The sequence below is a fragment of the Saccostrea echinata genome, unplaced genomic scaffold (genome assembly GCF_033153115.1).
Source record: "Saccostrea echinata isolate AGI-Se365-2 ecotype Australia unplaced genomic scaffold, CSIRO_AGI_Sech_v1 ptg000002l, whole genome shotgun sequence".
Taxonomy (NCBI): Eukaryota; Metazoa; Mollusca; class Bivalvia; order Ostreida; family Ostreidae; genus Saccostrea; species Saccostrea echinata.
This window is the reverse complement of record NW_026889751.1, coordinates 28,685,274-28,707,816: the sequence shown is the minus strand read 5'-3', so window position 1 is coordinate 28,707,816 and position 22,543 is coordinate 28,685,274. Positions and strand designations below refer to the sequence as shown.

The 22,543-nt window shown below is 35.2% G+C and overlaps 4 protein-coding genes across 4 annotated transcripts; 1 reads left to right on the top strand and 3 right to left on the bottom strand.

The window, feature by feature from the left end:
- The first annotated feature begins 1,661 nt into the window (after window positions 1–1,661).
- Window positions 1,662–3,914, top strand: LOC133178231 (uncharacterized). Its single transcript, XM_061312977.1, has one exon. It carries the CDS (start codon window positions 1,995–1,997, stop codon window positions 3,807–3,809), a length of 1,815 nt encoding a protein of 604 aa, XP_061168961.1. The 5' UTR covers window positions 1,662–1,994; the 3' UTR covers window positions 3,810–3,914.
- A 2,933-nt stretch (window positions 3,915–6,847) lies between these two features.
- On the bottom strand, window positions 6,848–10,365 carry LOC133178230 (uncharacterized). Its single transcript, XM_061312976.1, has 2 exons — window positions 10,362–10,365; window positions 6,848–8,844 (listed from the first exon to the last, which is right to left on the bottom strand). The coding sequence occupies exons 1-2, from the start codon at window positions 10,363–10,365 to the stop codon at window positions 6,848–6,850; spliced, it is 2,001 nt and encodes a 666-aa protein (XP_061168960.1).
- Window positions 10,366–13,117: 2,752 nt separating this feature from the next.
- Window positions 13,118–16,900, bottom strand: LOC133178229 (uncharacterized). Its single transcript, XM_061312975.1, has 2 exons — window positions 16,897–16,900; window positions 13,118–15,136 (listed from the first exon to the last, which is right to left on the bottom strand). The coding sequence occupies exons 1-2, from the start codon at window positions 16,898–16,900 to the stop codon at window positions 13,176–13,178; spliced, it is 1,965 nt and encodes a 654-aa protein (XP_061168959.1). The 3' UTR covers window positions 13,118–13,175.
- A 972-nt stretch (window positions 16,901–17,872) lies between these two features.
- Window positions 17,873–21,618, bottom strand: LOC133202398 (galactose mutarotase-like). The gene is made up of 8 exons (XM_061338218.1): window positions 21,515–21,618; window positions 21,287–21,417; window positions 21,037–21,191; window positions 20,614–20,823; window positions 20,440–20,527; window positions 19,481–19,628; window positions 19,168–19,342; window positions 17,873–18,494 (listed from the first exon to the last, which is right to left on the bottom strand). The coding sequence occupies exons 1-8, from the start codon at window positions 21,583–21,585 to the stop codon at window positions 18,411–18,413; spliced, it is 1,062 nt and encodes a 353-aa protein (XP_061194202.1). The 5' UTR covers window positions 21,586–21,618; the 3' UTR covers window positions 17,873–18,410.
- Between the last annotated feature and the right edge of the window lie 925 nt (window positions 21,619–22,543).

Genomic DNA, 22,543 nt, shown 5'->3' with positions numbered 1-22,543 from the left:
TTTTTTTTATTGAATTTTAACGAAGTTTGGGGTCAATGTACGAGAAATAATTTCATGCTTTAATTTCTCTTCTCGTACAAAAAGTTTAGCTTTGCGCAATTTCTTCAGAAAATTGCTACTTTTCAATGCTCTATAGATCAATAGGATTGTGATCGATATTTGTTCAGTTTAAATAACTTTTTGATATTTTGCACCGACTTCACTCAAATAATTATTAAGTTAAATTTATTGTAAATAATGAAATATATGTGTAAAATTGCAAGAAATCTTCTTCAAAGTGCAGTCATGGTATTTGACTTTTCATTTTAAAGTGTCTCAAAAAAAATTTGATTTTGTTCTATAGATGTAGGAAACCAACTGCTTTGACAGAAATCTCATTCTCCTAAGTATACGATTCGATCAGAGAAAAACAAGTGAAGATTATATATTTTCTTTTAAAAATTAACATATAATCTCTGATAAGATCTAGAATTTGTTGAAGTCGGTCGAAATCCAGGTCTTGTCTAAGATTACCTTTCTTTAACAATTCATTTTAAAAATAACAACCGTGAAATGACTTTTATTGAGAAAAAATAAATCTGTTATTGACTTTAATTTGACGTTCCGTGCTGAAGTGTTTGATTCGCCCCACAACAAGAAGTGAAATAATTAACTCCCCGTGGATATTTAAAGTGTCAGGGACGTTGACCAGTTCCGTCTTGTATTCCATTTGGTAAATAATCTGTAATTTAAACTGAGATTCGGGTCACTCATTAGTTAAAAGTGATACTGAAACCCAAGGAACAAATAGAAATCGAAGTAAGTTTATAATGATTTTCTTTTTACATTAAGGAAAAATCCGAAAGGAAATTTTTATAATAAATTAAAATCAGAATGTCTTTCAGAAATCATAAAATTTATAAACTTTTATTTATCAATTCACCGAAACATTTTCCCGGAGACATTTATATTTCAGAAGGGACACATAATCCTTACAGTGCAATTCAATTTATTTTGCGTAAAACTTTACAAAAAGCCAAGCACAGAAATGCATATACGAAAACTTTTGGAAGACTATTCTACATTTTTAGAATATGACACGAACACGAAATTGATTTATCTACAAGTTTCTTGTATTCAAGTTTTCATGGTGTTTTAAACAATTTGATTTGAAAATTCTCCGTGGTCTTTAATTTTGAGGAAACAAATAAAATATCTGCTGATAGAGATATTTAGCAAGTTCAGGAATTTGGCAAACTCATTATGTATAAGTATTTCCTTAATCTAGATCTTACTACTTGGTTTTATTTCTGTAGGTTTGAAGTATTCCATTTTGTCTACAACAAACCATTTAACACAGTGTAGGTAAATATTTATAAAAGACATTATCGTCCAGGCGACTCTCATTTTAAATGTCAAAATAACTCCAATTTATGTTTCAAATGACAAGATTTAATCGCCAAAATACGCCTGTTTATGACTCCGTTATTTATATAATCGTAACTAAATCAAACACTTTTAACTCCACAATTTTAAACCAATTACCAAAGAAAACAAACAATTGAGAACTTTTTATTTTTTCAGTTTACCAAGCGTTTGAGAAGAGCTGTTCTGTTAATAAAAAAAGTGAAGAGCCGGGTATATTCAAAAGAAGGGTATTTCCCGGTGCCGTGAGGAGAAATGGTGATTGAAGAGATCTAGCAGAATAACTGACGTGGGAAAGTGTTACGACACAAGACATTTATCTCCCACCAATATCTCCAGTATAAACACGGACTTATATGGATAGATTTCATCTGATAATAACCCTAAACCCGTAAACTTTAAACAGCGCAAGAATTTTCACAGAGGAGTAATTATTTTTGGAAGGACAATAGTGGTATTGTCAGTTACTGTTTGGACTGGGACAATTCACAATTGGATACAACGTGAGTTATGAATATTAATGAAAACAGAGGAACACTAAACAAAGGAACTTGAGCTGGATTTAAGAAGGAAGGTATAAAGTGACAGCCATGAAACAAAAGAAGGCAGAAGTAGATTGTCCTCGTAGACATTTAAAACAAACAAAACAGCGCGATGGGAATTCTGGCACAGAAAAGACAAAGGTATCTCGGAGAAATTCTGGAGATCATTCCGAAATAAATAAACAAACCATTGTTATTCCAGCGGCTCCTCTAGAGAGAGGTTCCAGCAGCGACGATCTGGACATAAATGAATCTGACCAACTGGACAATAGTATCAGTGAAGTGGCAATAACTGAAGAGAGCCAACCCAATAAAATTAATGTTTCAATCAGTGAATCCAAGCAGGCGACAGAGCATTCAGGGATAAACGACAGTGAAAATTTAAGTGCAGGAGAGATTTTAAAGGGTGATATACATCAAGAAGAAAGGAGTAAAATTTCCTTAGAAACTCAGTTCATGACATACACAGAAAACAAAAATACTGATATTAAAACAGATTCAGATGGTAACGAAGTGGATAGCGCAGCAGAAAAGAAGGCTTGCTTCTCGCCAGAATCGAAGGATTTGAACGATACTATGGAAATGAAAGGCAATAGGAACGACCTTAGAACGATAGTAGAAGAAAGCGAGGAGAGAGCGGAAACTAGGAATTCCAGCAGGAGCTCGTACAAAAAGTTTTCAAATAAAGAAAAAAGTATGCAACTAAGGAGATCCAGTGGTTCGTTCATCTCTTCGCCTAGAAGATCTAGCAGACATTCATTTTCTTGTGTCGAGGACAAAAAATCTTTTAAAGAAAAACAGGATCTAAGGAGATCACATTCCGCAGTGGAAAGACCGAAGTCAAAAGTGAGTAGGTCCCAAAGTGACCCGTTCAAGTTCACGAAGGCCGAGCTGGAGTGGTACTTGCCAAGGAAGAGCTTTTTTGATTGTCATGATAAAGCCCTGAAAGACGCTGGCTTAGAAACTGCTGAGACCACGAACAGAATGGAGCAAATGAAACAAAGAGTTGCCGAAAAGATTAGAAAGGAGAGAGAAATGAGAGAAAAACGTCACCAGCTCGAAAACCCTGTCCCAGAAGAACAAGTTACAGAGAATACAGTGGCTAGAGAGGAAAACCAAGATACAACTCAGGACAATAAAAGTGAGTGTGATGTGGACACGAAGAGTGTAACTGACAAAAACGAGGATGAGGATGACACAGTGATATCAAAATTACAAGAGGCACAGACGTCTCCGAACAAGCCTACAAGTTCTAGAAAAATTTCTCGACAAAAGAAGAAGGTCCTTGGTGACGATGAGGACGACGTTCGTGTGGATTATCAGCCTCTTCTTCATTATCTCAAATACGTTCAGGAGCACCCAGAAGAATTTTATTCTCACCGGAAACAAAGCGCTCAGCAAGATCACGTCGGATCTCGCGCTAGCCCTTGGATCGTTCGTCTGGCAGAAATCACCAACCGAAGAAATCTGAACACCGCCCAGTGTTTAACGACGCATAGTCCAGTGGTGGAAGCAGCACGTGACATTCGGCCAAGGACGACTGACCCTGGTCAGTGGACCATGTCTCAGAAAGAGAGGACACTTTTAGGTAGCATTGCTCCTGGGAAGGGAAATGTATTCACTGCAATAAAACAGGATCTTCCGACACATGATTCACAAAACCAAGACGACGGAAAGTCAGACTTTGAGAAAGAGAAAATGAAACTAGAGAAATGGCTAAAAACTGTTTCTACAGCAGGGTTAATGAAAGCAAAAGAACTTGCCCTACGTGATCTTGGGGAGGAAGATAGTTATCAGACCAAATGGTGGTCAACGTTGCAAACTTGTTCTTACCTTAGGCAAAAGGGAATTAACTCCAGTTAACGACATCAGTAATTTTACCAACATTTGGAAACAGTAGTCTGCATGTGCAATGCATTTATTTTAAATGACATCACCTTTAATTCCTATTGAATATTACTGTCCATTTATTTTCAACGGTTAAGTTAAAATAAATTTATTTATAGCAATATCCATACGGTCTGTAATTTATTGAGGATATTCAGGGTTTTCTTTTGTAGTTGCATACATGGATTCTCTTTCATTAGTGGGACAAATTTTTTAATGTATTTTCACGAGTACGAAGACAAATGCGAAACACGAGTGAAAATTTAAAAAAATATTATGTCTTACAAGTAAAACGAATTCCATATCCAACTGCAAATCATCAGTGAATTCTCTGCTAATTATATTTTGTTTGGTTTTCCTTATGCCCCTAATCGCCTTTTAGTTGCTTCTTCTCAATGCAGTGGAGTAAGGTATGATGTTATAGCTAAGCGCTATTTTAAACTTGGATTTCAACAACAATTTTAACAACAATAAAAAACCAGAAGTCTCTGATGAGACTGTAGCTCTACTGGTTGTATTTATAAAGGAAGATAAAAGTAGCACTTGGACTTGAAACTTTTCAACAGCAATAAATAGAATAATGATCCTTGGTTTAGTCTCTTTTTGGCAAGATTTATTATTATATCAGACTAAAACTGTAGGAGGAGTAGCCTTTTAAAACAATTTTACTGAAATTTTGATTTAAGTAACCATGGCAACATCATTCAACAAAATCAAAAAACAATAACACCAATTATGTATCTCTGTAGTCTACTTGTATGCCACATTATTCTGAAATCAGACAAAAAGTGTAGGAGGAGTAGCGTTTTGAAAGTATTTCAAGAAAATTTCTATTTTTAGTAACCATGGCAACACCATTCATCGAAATCCGAAACTGGTACAGAGAATTATGTATCTTAGTGTAGTTTACTTGTATGCTAAGTAATACTAAAATCAGACCAAAACTGTAGGGGTAGCATTTTGAAGGTATTTCAAGGAAATTTCTATTTTCAGTAACCATGGCAACAATGTTCATCGAAATCAAAAACCAATACACAGAATTATGTATCTTAGTATAGTCTACTTGTGTGCCAAGTTATATTGAAATCAGATCAAAACTGTAGGAGGAGTAGCATTTTGAATGTTTTTCACAGAAATTTCTATTTTTAGTAACCATGGCAACACCGTTCATCGAAATCAAAAACCGATATACAGAATTATGTATCTTAGTGTAGTCTACTTGTGTGCCAAGTTATATTGAAATCAGATCAAAACTGTAGGAGGAGTAGCATTTTGAAAGTATTTCACAGAAATTTCTATTTTTAGTAACCATGGCAACACCGTTCATCGAAATCAAAAACCGATACACAGAATTATGCATCTTAGTATAGTCTACTTGTGTGCCAAGTTATATTGAAATCAGATCAAAACTGTAGGAGGAGTAGCATTTTTAATGTTTTTCACAGGAATTTCTATTTTTAGTAACCATGGCAACACCGTTCATCGAAATCAAAAACCGATATACAGAATTATGTATCTTAGTGTAGTCTACTTGTGTGCCAAGTTATATTGAAATCAGATCAAAACTGTAGGAGGAGCAGCATTTTGAAAGTATTTCACAGAAATTTCTATTTTTAGTTACCATGGCAACACTGTTCATTGAAATCAAAAAGCGATACACAGAATTATGTATCTTAGTGTAGTCTACTTGTGTGCCAAGTTATATTGAAATCAGATCAAAACTGTAGGAGGAGTAGCATTTTGAATGTTTTTCACAGAAATTTCTATTTTAGTAACCATGGCAACACCGTTCATCGAAATCAAAAACCGATACACAGAATTATGCATCTTAGTATAGTCTACTTGTGTGCCAAGTTATACTGAAATCAGATCAAAACTGTAGGAGAAGTAGCATTTTGAATGTTTTTCACAGAAATTTCTATTTTTAGTAACCATGGCAACACCGTTCATCGAAATCAAAAACCGATACACAGAATTATGTATCTTAGTGTAGTCTACTTGTGTGCCAAGTCATATTGAAATCAGACCAAAACTGTAGGAGGAGTAGCATTTTGAAAAATTGTTTACAGACGGACGGACAGACAGACAGACGGACGGACGACGGACACATTACTATCGCATAAGCTCTTCTGGTCTCTGACCAGTAGAGCTAACAAACAAACAAAAAACTTTGGCTATTTTGGTCAACGTCAGGATGGTTTATTTATCTCATTATCTGTAGGAAGTATTTTATTTTAATTTTCAAAGCAATGGTTTTTACCGCGAATGTATTTTTACACCGTGAAAAAACACTTATTTTCAACATTCTGAGAAATAACACCTGTAAAAAGTCACTTTTAAGTAACTGATAAATTACAGTATTTCACTGTTGAAATGTAATAAACTCCAAAATTTAACTTGTTTAAATTTGAACTAACAAATGAAGCGGTTTTTTCCCCCTGTGATTTGGAGAAAATTTAACACAGAAAGCTATGTAAAACATTCCAAGCTACTTTAAATCAAATTAAATTCTTTGTCTACTCTTCTGTTATATCGAGTCATCAATTTCGGTCAAGTGGAAAGGATACATTAACATCAATTTTAGAACGCCATCAAAACGAATTTTGAAAAAAGAAGTAATTCATTAAAGCCATTTAAATCTTGCGACTTATGAAGTCCTTTTAAAATTGTGTTCAAAAGTCGATTTTAAATTCACAAAAGAAATTTATTGTAATAACCGTCTTATAGATAATCACTCCCTATTTTTTATGTCATTAAATAAAACTCAGGAGGAAAAGGTGAATTTTAGCATCGTGGAAATATATTCAAGCTTTTAATGTATTCGACTCTGTGAATAGAATCGTGGCATACAAGATATCGTTATTTTTAAATCTCCTTTGAGAACAGCTGGCACAGTTTACATTGTAATTTTTTGACATAATTCTTTTATTATCTGAATGTTGCCATGCTCTTGAAGGAGAGTCTCTTGAATTTCTGTGACTATGTGGATCTTGAAACGCTCATAAATTCCTGGACTATCTAAAACCTGCCACGCTGTTGGGGCGTCTCATGAAGTTGTGACCTTGTGCTCCAATAGCGACCCTGCGTCTCATGTTTAGCATCGCGTCATCATATTCTTGATCCCGCCTCTTCAGGTCTTTAATGATTTGTCGAGCCTGATTGCTAGACAGAAGACGCCGTACGTTGCCAAAGTATATAGAATCCGTTTCAGATAAATTGTCTGCTGTCGGAGTTTTCTGCAATCGATTTCCTCCTTTCCTTTTCTTAACATCCGGGGCTTCGCTTCGGCTATCATTATCTGCCTCCACCATCTTTCGTATCATATCCGTCATATCTCTGTCAGAGAGATGAAGTGGGATGTCCTCTCGATTTGACATTGATGTTGAAGATCGATTTAAAGGTTTACTGTCTTGACCTTTTGGAAAATGTTTTACTCGATGGAAAAGTTCAGAATGATCATCGCTACCCTTTTTATTGATTTTTGTTTGCAGTGGCACATTCTTGTCTGCACCACTAGGTGAAGTGATGGTTACTCTGAGATGCTGTTTGATAGGGGCACTTTCTGGCTTTGACAGCGACTCGGATTCCGACTTTACATGGGGCCTTGTCATCGTTGTCCTGGTAGCTTTGGTGGACGGTTTAGCGTCCTGCTTGGAGACCATCTTTTTCTGGTGTTTGTAGAGATGTACAGCTGTAGTAGCGGGTCGTTTCTCTTCTTTTGGTTTGAATGACGAAGCTACTTTGGTAGCAACAGCAAGAGACTTCCATCTGGTCATACCAGGAGGTACTACAATGATCGATTTCTTTCTGTCTTTCTCAGCTTCTTCATTTTCAGCGTTTAACAAAGGATTTTTAAGCATAATTCTAAAATGGCGGGTTCTTCTGTCCCGTGCATTGTTAAAAATTTCAGCCACTGTTGTCTTCTTTGAACTCAATCCCATTAAAGATTTCTGAATAGCCATTCTGTTGTTGACTTTGAGATCTGAAGCTACTGTTTGCGAATTCCAGCTCGTTTTTTGTCGTACCAAAGCCATTTTCTCTCGTGTTGGATCCTTTGCAAAGAAAACGGCTTCCACTTCGTCTGGCTCATAGTTAATGTTTAAGGGTTTCAAAATGAATTCACCCTCTTTGTCTTTTAAAGTCACTGTGGTTTTGCCTCTTTCAAGTTCAAGAAATTTCTCTGCTTTAATCGTAATTTTTCTTGCCCTTGTTCGTTCAGTCTGTACATCAACTTCTCCATCTTCCTTGTCACTCTCCTCTTCCGATTTCAATTCAGGAAGTGACGTCATTTCATTGTCTATGGGATTGGATCTAACTTGACTAGCAGATTTCAATAGTCGATCAATTTGTGCGATTTTCTGCTCAGGCAGTTTTATTTCTTCTAGACTCTTTCTTTCGTTTCCTTTACTGTCTTTGTGATCGGGTTCAGAATTTTTCCTTTCACGAGGTTTAATGATGTTGGATTTAACATCAGCCTTAGATGTCTTTTTACCTTCCTTTAGTGAAATCCCGGCAGTTTTAGGCCTGTTGTCCTCGAACACGGAATCCACATCAGCACCTACAATTTTATCCACAGGTAATTGAGAATTATCACCGGGGGCAGTTTTAGGACGTTCCTCTGTTTCATCCTCTTCTGCTATCACCGAGTCAATCCCACACGGCGTGAAATCGAAACAGTCTTCAAGAAGAGGTGATATCGTGGCCAGATTATTCTCCCTGTACGTCTTCCGCTTCTGACAAGCTTTGGAGAAGAGATCAGCTCCTTCCGTCCTATAAAGGGAATAACGACTGTTCACCGCCTTCTCTTTCTTCAGCTTCATTAGATCGCGGCGGACCACCTGTTCCTCCTTGATGAGGAAGGATAGTTTCTTCTGAAACTCCTTGTAGAGGTTGTTGCACTTTTTGGCGTATATTTTCTGAGCTGCTGTTGACACAGCAAGGTTGACATCTGGCATGGATATGTCAAGTCCATAGTTCCGGGCCAAATCGTAGGAATCTTTCTCTGTGGGAGCTGAAATATGTTAACTTGTTAAACTAAGCATTTACTTCTTACTGAATTTATAAGATTACATGAGTAAGACGTATCTTAATAAGTAGTATCTAGAAAGTCAATTTATTAAATGACCTCCAATTCTGACTTTTGAACCAGTACATTGAAACTATAATGAATCCGTTTACAAGAAATCGCTTTTATGGATACTTTGAGTCCTTGAATAATCCTTAGAGAAAAACAGATTAAAGGGGAACTAGGATATAAAGAATTGCCAGTAAAGAGGTAGCGATATCAATTACATGTTATAAAACAGAGATTCCTCGTCTGTATTAAAGTCTGTTTTTTCAGTGGTTATTTCCGTGGTATACATGTAGTCTGTTCATGTTGATTTAGTCCCTTGCAAATTTTGATATTGTTGATGATACAAAAATATAAACTTAGAGTGTTCCAAGGAATGCATGTGTCGCCTGCTTTGTAGCTTCATTAATGATCTAAATAAATCTAAGAGTGGTTAGCTATTTATTTACTACTAGCATGCACGATAGTTTCATGCATTTGTCTGCAGAGAAAAAAAGAGTATCCTCGGATAGTATAAGACTAAGATAGAATCTGACAAAGAAAATATGGTCCCCCAACTCTCAAATGAATAATAAAATTGAAATTATTCGAAATAATTATTTATCATTTTATTAATACGTGTTTCTAAAGATTTCAGTTTGTCTTTGGTCTACACGATGTGGAATACCAATCCCAATGTATTTTCAGAGTATTTTAATATAAGTGTGTGGTAACTGAATATCATACATTTTCAACGTGAGTATCATTAGCTCATAAGCATGTATTAATGTTGATTATTAAAACTCTGCCTCTCAAAAGTCATAAGTTAAATTTAACTGCCCTGGATATATCTTGCAAAGTACTTCAAAGGTCAAGGTAAAGTGGATTTTTCACATTGTTTTATCTCAAACAGTGCACATGCTAGATAGCATCTCCTCTTAAATGTCAAAACTTTGCGGTACATCGGCGCTATGAACTATTTTGAAAAGTGGGTCAAAGGTCAAGGTCAAGGGTCACGAGGTCGGAAACTATGGTAATTTACAAAAGCCACAGTGCAATGCAATAAATGTGTAAAATACCTTATCCATATCTCATACAGTTCTCGAGATATAAAGTGTGACAAACGGGACAGACAGACAAACAGACGCCGGGTAAAGTGATCCCCAAGTATCGCTCTGCTCTGCAGGCGACTCAACTATATTTCGTACAATTGGTGAAATGAATCTATTGACGCGTCAATCTGTATGTTGATATAATTCATATTCTTGAAATAATGAAGTATATATAGATACTATATGAATAATAGATACTAAGGTGTATAAATATCTAAACAGAATAATGCTGGTCATAAGGCGTATACATGTAACTCTCTTTTCAAGGCAATGCAGTTGTGTTTGAAGTAATAATAACATATGTTTGTTGTAATAGTAGAATTGTCAATAAAATATACTGGACAAAATTCATATAGACAGACTTACCCATGATAGTGTTCCCTTAACTAAACATTTGAAACAACTGATTATTTATTTGGCACTTACAAAAGAATTAAAACAAACAATGCACATTGTCGGGGCATCTGGAGTTTACGTGGATTAAAGGATTATGGATTATATGTGCAAAGCTGCAACTAATGGGACCAGTAATCTCCCTTTTTACACAGATACATGCAAATATATTGGCCAAGGATAGTCATCGGAGAGAGAGAGAGAGAGAGAGAGAGAAAAGAGAATTTTTTTCTAAAGATCTGGTAATGCTCGATCTCTAGGGATACCTGTGCCTTGCTAGCCTTTAAAAGGTTATACAAACTGGAAGAGAGAGAGAGGGGGGGGGGGGGACTTCACCAGAACATGTGTATATCAGTTTTCTCGTTAGGATATAAGAACCCGACCAATGTTTTGCAATATACTTTAAGTTGTCCGGATCAATTCAAAGAAATTAAAACAATGCTAGTCACTGTCTCTAAATATTATTCCACTTTATTTTGAGAGATACGGATAAATTTTCATTGGAATCAGGAAATAACAAATAACCACTGCATACTTTACATATGCTGATCAGGATTGTAGAATTGTCTCCAAAGGCATAATTAATTAGGAGAGAGAGAGAGAGAGAGAGAGAGAGAGAGAGATAGAGAGAAAGAACATAATTATTCAGACTACATGTACATGTTAGCTAAAGTGATGTTTAGTAAATTCCATTTAACGTGGTTATTGTTTCTGATTGTTTTTATTCCTTCTAGACATGTACAGTAGATTTAACATTCGTATTTCAATTGTTTGGAATCAAAATGTGCTGTAATATTTCACTAAGGACGTAGTATATTGGTCCCTGATATTACAATTAGAATTAACTTTCTTTAAACCGTCTTTGATATTCGGAACCTTTGCTCCTATTTCACGTTGTACAGATGCGTGGACTGGATGTAGACTGGATGTCTACTCGTGTTTCTAATCTCTAAAACACGGGGAGAAAATGCTCCACATATTAATATGGTTCTACCCATTTGCAATAGAATTCTTTGTTGGTCAGTCTTTATTTGCAGAATTAATACAAAAAAAGACATTTTTTTTAACATTTCATCCCATAAAAAAGTAAGATCCTTATATAGAAACATTGTTTGACACAATGTACCAGATTATGTTTTGTTTGTTTTTGTTCGTTTGTTTGTGTGTGTTTTTCTTTTTTTTCTGATTCTTTTTATATGATAAGATACTAGTATAAGTTATATACAAGTTCTTGATATCAGGATGTTAACAAGGGATGACAGAAAATGTGGCTACTATTATACTAGTACATATCGAACGTATTTATCTTGATAATATTTGAAATCTACTCTTTTGCAACTATAGCATTTGAAATGAAATTTTGCATTTTGAAATATTCCGAAATTGTCTGAATGTTGCACAACAGGGACTAACGTAAATGAAAGCACCCATCCCCTTTTACCTGCGTATACTTACAATGTAGTTAATTTTCGCTTATATATTATTACAATTTAATAAAACTACTTATTTTATTAAGGAAATCCGATCCTTAGCCAGGAAGGATAACTATTAAATTTATTATTTTATTAAAAGAGTCTCAAAATGAAGCTTGAAATTGAGATCTTTTCGTGCAACAATTTTCATTTTATGCATTTCAATATGATTCAAGGTTCTCTGAAGTCTTAGAAACAGTCTTGTAAAATGTTGACATTTGTACCCCATAAAAGAAAAAAAATGAATTCATTTTAAGAGAAATTGAATTTCTTTTAGGCTAGCATTAGATACCAATGCTTATTAGCATAATATGAAAGACGTGATACGTGATGTGATATGCAATGATAGCACAAGCTTATTATATAACAATTGAAGTAAAGAGAACTAAAAATACTGTATAAGCATAAAAAAGTGCAATTTTCTCCAAATGCCTGAATACCTATATTTTTCTATCCTGAATTATATTTATTGATCAATTTTGAATTAGAAAATGCATAGCTGGTGTTTTTATTCGCGTTTCCTGAAAATGTATATGAGATTTGATAATTTTCCCTATATAATATGATTAACTATAATAGTGAACTTTGAAGAAATACCATGGGTAAATTCATGTTACTACGTGAAATCAGAGACATTTTTGTAAGCATTTTCAATTACTTAAAAGCTGATTTTCAGAACCTGGGGATCCGACTACCTTAATATAATCACAAAAACGACAATGATAGTTTTCGGTGATTCACGGTACATGTACATATATAATTATGCAACACCCGAATCCTATAATTGTGAAACCATTAAATTTCGTGGGGTTATAATTTTTGTTTTTTTCGTATTACAAATAGACTCACAAATTCATGTCCTCCGCAAAAAAGTTTAAACAACACACTACAGTATCATTAAATTGCATTTGTCAAACAAACACGAAATCAAATCCCACAACCAATAATTTTTCCTCAAACCACGAAAATTTGACCACACGAATGTAAATGATTTTACATATTCTTACTTACTCAAGTCATATTTTGTCTTACCTTACATATATACCTTGTTCGTTATCTCCACCTTTTTCACATGTTTAAATATTGAAAAATTGCTAATATTTCCATAATCAGGTAAATGTTTTATTAAATCATTTCTGTACACAAGTAATAGAATCGTGCTAAACATAGAGAATTCCTTGCTTTAAAATGTGCTGAATGGAAACAAAACATCAGTGCGAAATGAGATCTTAGAATCTGGATAGTTCAAATGCCGCGTTGTTAGATACATATCATAACATCTAGCCACTGAGATCAGGCATTTCACAAAATGCTTCTATTTCAAACCACTCTTGGATTTGGAGGCGCCCAGCGCCACCCGGCGTCTCATTGAGGACATGGATTGTATGTACTCGCTGTCCTTCTGCTTCGCATCTCGGATGAGTTTATTTGTTTCCTGTCGGCTGGAAAGGCGTGGTGGGAGATGTAAGGTGTTGGCTGTTCCGGTACTAGAAGCGACCTCTGACGGAGAATTTCGTTTGTTCCGGCTCGACATTCTACTCAAACGTTTGATGAACGTCATAGCTTTCAATGCATCTTGTAAATCCATGGCGTTCTCCTGGTTTTGGACCGCACTGTAGTCACCCTCCTCCCCTTTTCCTTCTATCAACCTTTGAAGCATGTTGTTCATGTCGACGTCACTCATCATGAACTGGACATTCCCCTCTCTCATTGACGTCGAGGAGGCGGACCTATTTAGGTGTGATAAGTCATGTGATCCCCTCCTTGCAAATGTCACTCTATGATGACCCGAAGTACTTAGATCATGGCTCTCCATAGAAGTTTGTGATGTAGATCGCGCTACAGGTCTCACAGAATCGCCGTTTCTTTTGTTCATCGGTAAGTTTAAGTTTATTGAATTACGTGAGCTGGACAAGACTTTATTTTGAGCACCATTACAGGAGTCATTCAAATTAATTTCTCTAGACACAATAGGTATCGTCTCCTTTGAAGCCCTTTCCGTGAAAGCTTCTCGGATCACAATTGGTGGCCTGTTGTCTGGTTTTCGATTTTTCAAAACGCTACTTTTTCTTATAGCTTCAGAAGCATTAGGGATTCTTACCACAGGGGACGAAGCTGGTCTTATCCTTATCTTGGTATCTTTATTTGCTTCATCTTCATTTTCCTCGCCTTTGTTGGTCTTTGAAATGATTCTGAAGTGGCGTGTTTTCCTATCCCTAGCGCTGTTAAAGATTTCAGCCACCGTGGTCTTTTTAGCTGCTTTCCCAACAAGCGATTTTTGAATGGCTATTCTATTGTTTATCTTTAACTCTGCCGATGCTGTTGGTGTTCTCAAATTTGTTTTCTTTCTTACGAGGGCCATTCGTTCCTTTGATGGATCTTTAGCGGTAAAAACTGCATCAACACCTGTTGGATCGTAGCTGAGTTTTACTGGTCTGATAAGGAATGCACCATTTTTGTTCCGAAGCTTTACATCGATTTCTCCTTTCTGGAGCTCTAGAAATTTATATCTATCGATGACAATATTCCTGGCTCGTGTTCTCTCCGTATGAATGTCCACTTCGCCGTCACACACACTCTCTCCAGTTACTGTGTCCTGCTCATCAGGAACATGTTCAAGTTTTGGCGCTTCAGGCGGTTTGACAGGTAAGCGCGGATGCGTCGGACTCGGAAGATCTGAGGATTTCGGAGGAACAAGCGGATTTGTATGAGACTGAGATTCCAAGAGGTGTTCTACCTTGGCTACATGAGTGTCAACATGTTTAGAATCTAGTGTCGCCGCCAGTGATGGCGGCTGTACGTGGTCCGTTTCTGTGTTCGGCGGAAAGTTTGCAGAATCCTGTTCTGTTAGAAGACCACTTTCGTTCATATCTGCCGGGGCGGTCTTTGGGCGGATCAAGTCTTCGTCTAGGATGGAATCAAGACCCCACGGATTAAAACAAATATCATCAAAGAAGGAGTTTGATAATTCGTTATTCTTCAGCAGCATTTCTCTCTCTTTTTTAGCATTGGAAAACAAATCTTTGCCATCAGTACGGTAAAGTGAGTACTGGCTGTTCAGAAGTTTTTGTTTCTTTAAGCTGCGGAGCTCCGTTTTGATTTTCTGCTCCTGTTTGATGTAGGAATTCATGTTTTTCATAAAGTCTCGATACAGGAAGGTGCACTGTTTCTGATATTCCTTCTGTGCGGCAGAGGCCACCGCAAAGTTCGCTTCCGGCATGCTGATATCGAGGCCATAGTTTCGCGCCAATTGATACTCGTTCTTCTCAGCCGGAGCTAAAGAATGAAAAGGATGAAGACAATAAATACATAAGCACAAACTCACTAAAGAAGGCTAAATATGAAGTGATACTGTAGGGATTAATTATCATGAGATGTGGTAAACAATCGGGTATGTTGCAACCCTTCATGTTAAACAATTTCAGAAGAAATACTAGTAATACATTACCCGTCAGGTATTAATAAAAACATATTAAGGATAAATCAACTACTTGTTGACTCTTAATGTCTTTTTTTTCTTTTGGTTGATAGTAAATTGACGCAGTAGTTCTAGATTGAAAGAAGTAGAAATTTAACAGGAATATATAGGTTTGTACTTAGACAAAACGCCTGCAAAAAAGTGTCCAAAAACCCAGTCTAAAGAATAGTTCATTTGATTTTATGAAAATCACACACAGTGTATGAAATTCCTCATTTGAATGTTTAATCAATTTGAAAGTCATTAATCTTTTTTTTTCATTTGAATTGTTAAAATGGGAAAATGCTAAGATTTTCAAGAAATGTAGGTAAATATATAACTTCCCTGTCCTTTAAAATAAATAAAATCAAAACGGAGAATCACAAATCTTTAAGAATTTATTATTTGTACCAGGATATTTTGGAATCAGATAGAAGGTATATTTTATTCTTAAACGAATTGCACTAAAGTATTTTCCCCCATTAAGGGTTAATAGACCTTTATGTACCTTTACGCTTATCTAAATTTTCATATCTTAACAAGTAAATTGGTGTTTTGACTTTCTCAATCTAAAATGAAAAATGTCTTCTCGCCAATTTTTTAAATATATGTATACTGATGTCGTGTTTTAAGTTTAAAACAATAAGAAAATTGAAGGAAATAAATTATCACAATTGTTGATAAATCAAATCTTTCTAGATACGGTACGAGAGGTACACACATAATATACCAAAACAAGTACCATGTACCTTGTCCTTTAATGAATAATAAGTAGATTGTGCAAAATAAAACGTTGTAAGGATTATTAAATACATACGTGTATTGTGGACACCGATTTAAAGTGTTTCCTATATCAGGTTGACTTTGTAAACAAATTTAAATCCTCGGTTACAGATCTCAATATTACAAGATGTCTTTAACAATGGTGATATATATTTGTATTAGAAATATCGGGAAAATTACAGGTATGTTTTCCCAAAATCATCAATACATTGTATGTTCTTGACGAGATTTCGAAAACTTCTAATTTATAACGAGACTCTACGAAAAAGGAAAAAAAAATATTTCTTACATAATCGTGTCTTTAATAATCATTAAATGACTTACATTATTATTTGCAATATTTTAAAATCATTAAACTTCAAATCATCCATTCTCTATTTTTGCGAAATTTTGAATACTTCTTTGAATTGATTGAAAGAACTGTGCAAATTATACATTATTATATAGATATTGTAAAAATTGTGTCTCTTATAGATAAAGTCAAACTTCTATATATGCTTTAATATTAAAGCACGTAAATAATATTCGTAACATTTACACGAGATTCAAAATTCTCTATACATCCCTGCTTGCACCTGGTTCATTCAAAAATACTTGATAACATGCTAAAAACAATAAGACTAGTATAGAAATGATAACTCATCTGCTTTAAGAGAGAACTGAAATTTTAGATATGACTCTCCCATCACATTTTATCAACGATTTCTTTTCTTTTTTTTTTCGATTTTTATAAGTGACAATCATATAACATAACCATTTTCAAACCTTTTATGAGAACACGATACAATAGACTTACCCATTCCTATTTTTTGTCTACCTCTGTAGCGTTTCTATATTATTTTCTTCTTGTTAAAATTCATTTTTCTAGCTTGCCTATATATCCTGCTATATAAAGATTAAAAATTAACGTTCTAGATTATAAATGTTAAAACGTCAAAGCAGCGACGGTCATCCGAGATTAAGGTAATCCGACATAAATTCTTCCACTTATTTAAATCCGCTAGTGGTTAAGTTAACCACAGAATGTGATTCTAGAACCCATCCGCTCCTCTTACAAGCAGTACACAGTCGATGAGTTCTTGTTTAGTATAAAGTATCAGTCTACTCTACTCTTTTGTTATAAAAGTTAACGGGTTTAAAACTGAATACATTGGGAATACATGTATATCACTTAAATAAGAGAATCATGGGTTACAACACTAACTTTAATTGTCCCCTTCCAGAAATTGCACCATTTCTTATGCATCTCGCCTTGGAAAAGGATGTGGCCATTTATTTTAATAAACTGAATTCTCATTACCTATGGATGCTTTATGAAAGTTTGGTTGAAATCAGCCCCGTGGTTCCTCTGAAAAAATCGAAAATGTAACAGGGAAATTCAGAGAATTGTGGTTCCCCGCTTTCGAGGTCCTATTGGTTGGGGTGCAATGATATATGGCATATTGTAACTGTATTGTCTGTCCATCATACAAAAAGGTCATATATTTTTCGAACTAATACGTTCTGGTGCAAAAACTTACGGCCAAGATTTAAGCTTTTGTAAAGTACGTCAAACTTTAAGGTCACTAGGTCAAAAATCCTAGTACATTCGGAAAGGTCTTGTCAGAGGTAATGCACATGTGAACCAATATGAAAGTCCTCTCTATCTTCAGGTAAAAAAGATACGACCAAGGTCAAAATCTCATTCAAAAGTTATAACCAGTGATTGAAAAGTAAGATAAACTTCAAGGTCAAGGTCATAGGGTTAAATTAGCTATAAGAAAAGATTAAGAGAGTATAGACGAAGTTTATTTTTATATTTTGCTTTGCAGTGATATCTTGGGTACATGTACAATGTATATAACGAATGTTAAATATCTCTGGATGTACATATATTTTTAATTTACAGAGTAGTTGATTTTGATTTGAGCATATGCATATAGACAGAAACAGTTTGTCCTTTATATATTTGAAATTGATATAAATGCACTTTTGGACATCTATAATTTTTATATTACGCAAACACCAAATTCAGCTACTCGATCATAATTTAATAACGGAGAATAGCTTTCTACCCAGTCAGATATATGTACATAGGTAACTCAAGAAATGAGGAATCAAGGAGGTCTCCTTACAAAATTTTCGTCTTCCACAATGATTTACTTCAGATTTGCCCTATATATTTTACTTAAAAGTTGGTTGGATTTCACTTAATTCTTCACCTTGTAATTATTACAGGAAAACTTCATTTTGTGCGCAGTATTTCATTCTCCTTAATTAATCATGATAACATAAAAGGGAAATATAATTCACGGTTTGCTGTGTTTCCGGTTACTTATCCAGCAGTCCAAACTTGTAAACCGTCTTACTATGGTATTGCTGACCTGGACGAAGAACTGTATTGGGGAAACTTTCCTATGAAATATAAAAAAGACTGAGATGTAAAAGCTATTCTTCAACGTTTTCATTGGAATAATTCCAGACTGTTTGTTAAAGGCGTTTTTTCATCAATGTTGATCACTGTGCTTGATATGCCGTTTATAAATCAGAAAAGTATTCTCAAAATATTTGTCAATGCAATTTAAGTGTGCGTGCTTTTCGAAGCGAAATATACAAAGTCTATGAACTGTAAACGTATTTATTTTAGCGGTAATCATATTTTAGCGCCTTTTCGCGCTGTTTCTTGTCCGCTATTTTATCTTCACGCTAATAATTATATGATTAAACATTACACATGTCGTTGTTATAACAATAGAGCCTATGATTTACAATATCCATTATCACAGATCCGAGCCTGTGTATTCTGGTGTAAAAGAATCCAAATACGGACTCTCCTCGACTTTTACAAATAGAGTATTCAAAACTTTCAAATTAAGGGACAGAGTAAAGTTTGGTGCGAATGTGATGAAGGCCTAACTGTTTATTTACATAAAGTAACTAGTAGTGCATTAAAGAGACATCGTGTATAATAAGGTTGTATAGTGCACTTAATTGCGCTAATCAGTTGAAGAGGACGATTGCGCTAAATTTTAAGTGCTAAGTCATGTGCGTTTACAGTACATAAAAAATTCCTTATTATGTTGTGTACCTGGTTGACACTATCTGGATAGTGTTGCGTCTCTAGGCAGATGGAGCAGAGTTTCTCGTACACCGCCCCCTCCTTCCCCTGGGTGTGGGGGATCGTGTCTCCTCCCGTGTAGCACTGCACCCCAGGCTCAGTAGTGTACACCTCCATACGGCGGCCCGTGGGAGGATGGTCCAGTCTGGTGAAACAAGATACTGGGGGTAATCAATCTATTTATCTGAATGGTTAGAATAAAAGAAATAAAAATGCAAAAAGACGAATTCATATGAAAAGAATGGCTAGTATACAGTTAATGGACAGTCTGAAACAGACATACTTTGCTATTAATCTCAGACTTCCATCGACATTTGTCACACAGAAATTGTTGAAGTATCCTTTCCCATGGGGCATCTTGCCGAGCCTATTCCCCAGTCTGACCGGCTGACGGAGATCGTACATTGTTCCTGAGACGTCACGGATTTCACCTGAATTAAGAGATGAACAAGTACTAGTATTCCTTTTTACAGGAAGCGATCGGGAAGTGTAATATTCAGGTGTCAACTTGCGGCCTAATAATGGACAGAATGAACAGAACAGTCAAATGAGTTGGACTTATCAGGGACGTATTTAGATCCCTGGACTTACTCGAAACACCAATGAACGAATAAATTTACTATATTAATAGGAAGAAGGTTCAGAATTTAAAGATATTCTTGCGCATACTGTGTTCAAAGAAAATGTTTCTTCACCAAGTAACTGTATGAATGTTTGCATCTCAAAGTAAATGCATTGAAAAAGGCACCTTACTACCAAATATGTTATGGCAGATTTACATGAAGTTGTGCATAATAAACAAAGTAGTCCGTAGCGTCATGTGTGCGCAAATGATTACATTTGCCGGATGTCTCACATGGAGTCAACTGTGATCGGCCAAAGCCGATTACAATATAAGTGTCACAGTCGTGGAAATTGTCCGTAAGTTCATATCACAGTGAAAAGAGTAAACGACCAAAACAAAAAAGGCATCAGCAAGAAAACTAGATGAAGGGCAACTGTTGTTGTACACATACAAAGAACATATGAGCTCTTCTGAACGAACGGCTCAACTCGCCACCTTGTGTGAGACATTGGCGACAAATACCTCTGTCCTTATCAAATAATTTTCCGAATAGAGGCGAAATCACGCGAAAATGTATGTGTAAGTTAACTCCAAATTACTTAAATATATCATTTGAATGGCAGCTTGGCTATAGCACATAAGTAGCGGTTCGTAGCTGCTGCGATCTTGAAAGTTACCTGATGGTATATAAATATCATTTTCCTTGGTAGGTGTGAATTTGTCTGCAAGAATCTGTAACACGTGTTCATCTAGGTTTGGGTAATTCTGTATAAAGTAAAAAAAAATAAAAATATCAGAATATGTACAATTGATCTTTAAAAAGTTGAATGAGAAACTTATCCTTATCTTACGTGTCCTGCTAAGTTAAAGTAGGCGTGGTTTGTAAGATTGACAGGTGTTGGTTTGTTCGTGGAGGCGCTATATTCGATCACTAATTCGTTCTGATTGGTCAGTTGATATGATACAATGGTCGTCAACTCTCCAGGAAATCCCTCCTCCCCATCAGCGCTCACGTATTTCATTTTCACTTTATCATCTTCTATCCATGAACTCCAGAGTTGCTTTCATGAAGTGAGAATTAAATTAGAATTTAATAAGATTTGAATGCACATTTTGGTATTTATTTCGTATTATGTGATATAAAAACTAACGATTCATTTAAAAATAAGGGACAAATTCTCTGAAGAAAAGCTTTTCCGTATATGTCTCTTTATATGTCTCTTTAACTTTCAACTTAAGATTTAATTTAAGAACAAAATGTTTAGGATACCTACATGTGTAAACGATCTCTTTCCTCCGTGAATGCAATGATTTCCGAAGTTTTTAGTCACGTGATATTCCTTATCATCCAGAGTAAATCTGGCATTGGAAATGACATTGACGACCCTGCCACATATAGCCCCTAAACTCAAAGGATTCGTCTCGTAGTCTAGGAAAGAAATAATATCCCCCTAAAAAACTTACAATATGTTACTAATGTCTAATAATTTTGATAAATGTCAGTGAAAATTGTGGTGGGGTTACCTTTTACAGCATCATATCCGAGATTGATATCAGCCACTATTCCCTCCTTGTCAGGAACCCGGATGTCCGTGATAACACAGCCCAGCTCAATCACCCTCACCGTGACGTCATTCTGGTTACAGAAAGTGTACCTGAAAATAATGAATTTTGACAGTACTTGTCCTCCGTAAGCTCTATCAAAGTTCTGATATCTTTAATGAAATATTTTTGTTTAAACAATATTGCTACCTGTTAACCTCCCTTCCATCTGTGAAATGACCGAAAGAATCTTTTCTGGGTATCACATGTGACTGACTCATTGTTATTCAAAAGTTTAAAAATTGTACTTTTGCTTTACACAGAGCGCGCACACCCCCCTACTCAACTTCAACAATATCAAGGACCGTCACTCGTGTCATAGAATCATTACACAAATGATAACGTTAAGCTTGTATGTTTATGTACATAATGGTAAAGTTTTAGAAGAAAATAAAAATGAAGCAGAATTATTTCAGTAAAAAATTGTGTCTTTTAGTTTAATTCTGATTTTCCTTCTGAACAATCCGTCGAAATTCATATGGCTGAAATATATATTGCCGACTCGGCGTTAAACAATAAACAATTAATCAATCCTTTTGAACAAACTTAATTAGAAGCTCAAATTTGTGTATGATTTGTGCTAACTTTTCAGTCATACACTTTTCGGAATTTTTCATTTTAGCCAAAGGACAGGATATGGTAACTTTAAATGACGCTTATTTTAAAACCAGCATGAATTTTGATTCAAATCATACACGGAATTCACAAGAGGATGACAAAGAGTAAAATTTTACAGACAAATTCAATTCTGATAGAATGTCGTCAAATTTAAGATAATTTTCACTTCGGGAAACATAGAGCATAAGCTTGTATATCTGAGATGTTCATACACAAGATAGTATTTGATACTAGTGCATGAAATATATTAATCTGGTAGAAAGACAAACTTGTAAGAAGTGTTTTCTGAAACAATATGAGCTTTAGAATTGATAAAAATTAGAATTAAAGTGAGAAAATTCAGAAATTGATGATACATTTTGTGATCTTCCTGTGACCTCTGTGTATCATATCTTTTAGAATCAATACTCATTACACGTGGTTTTTGATTATGAACTACAAGTATATTTTTTCATCGTTGTAAGACACCCCAAACCAGGGGCCAAATTCGGTCGTTACCATATCTTGTCCTTTTCACAAACATGTTTGATTTTTTATTACAGAGGGATACAATATTTTAGA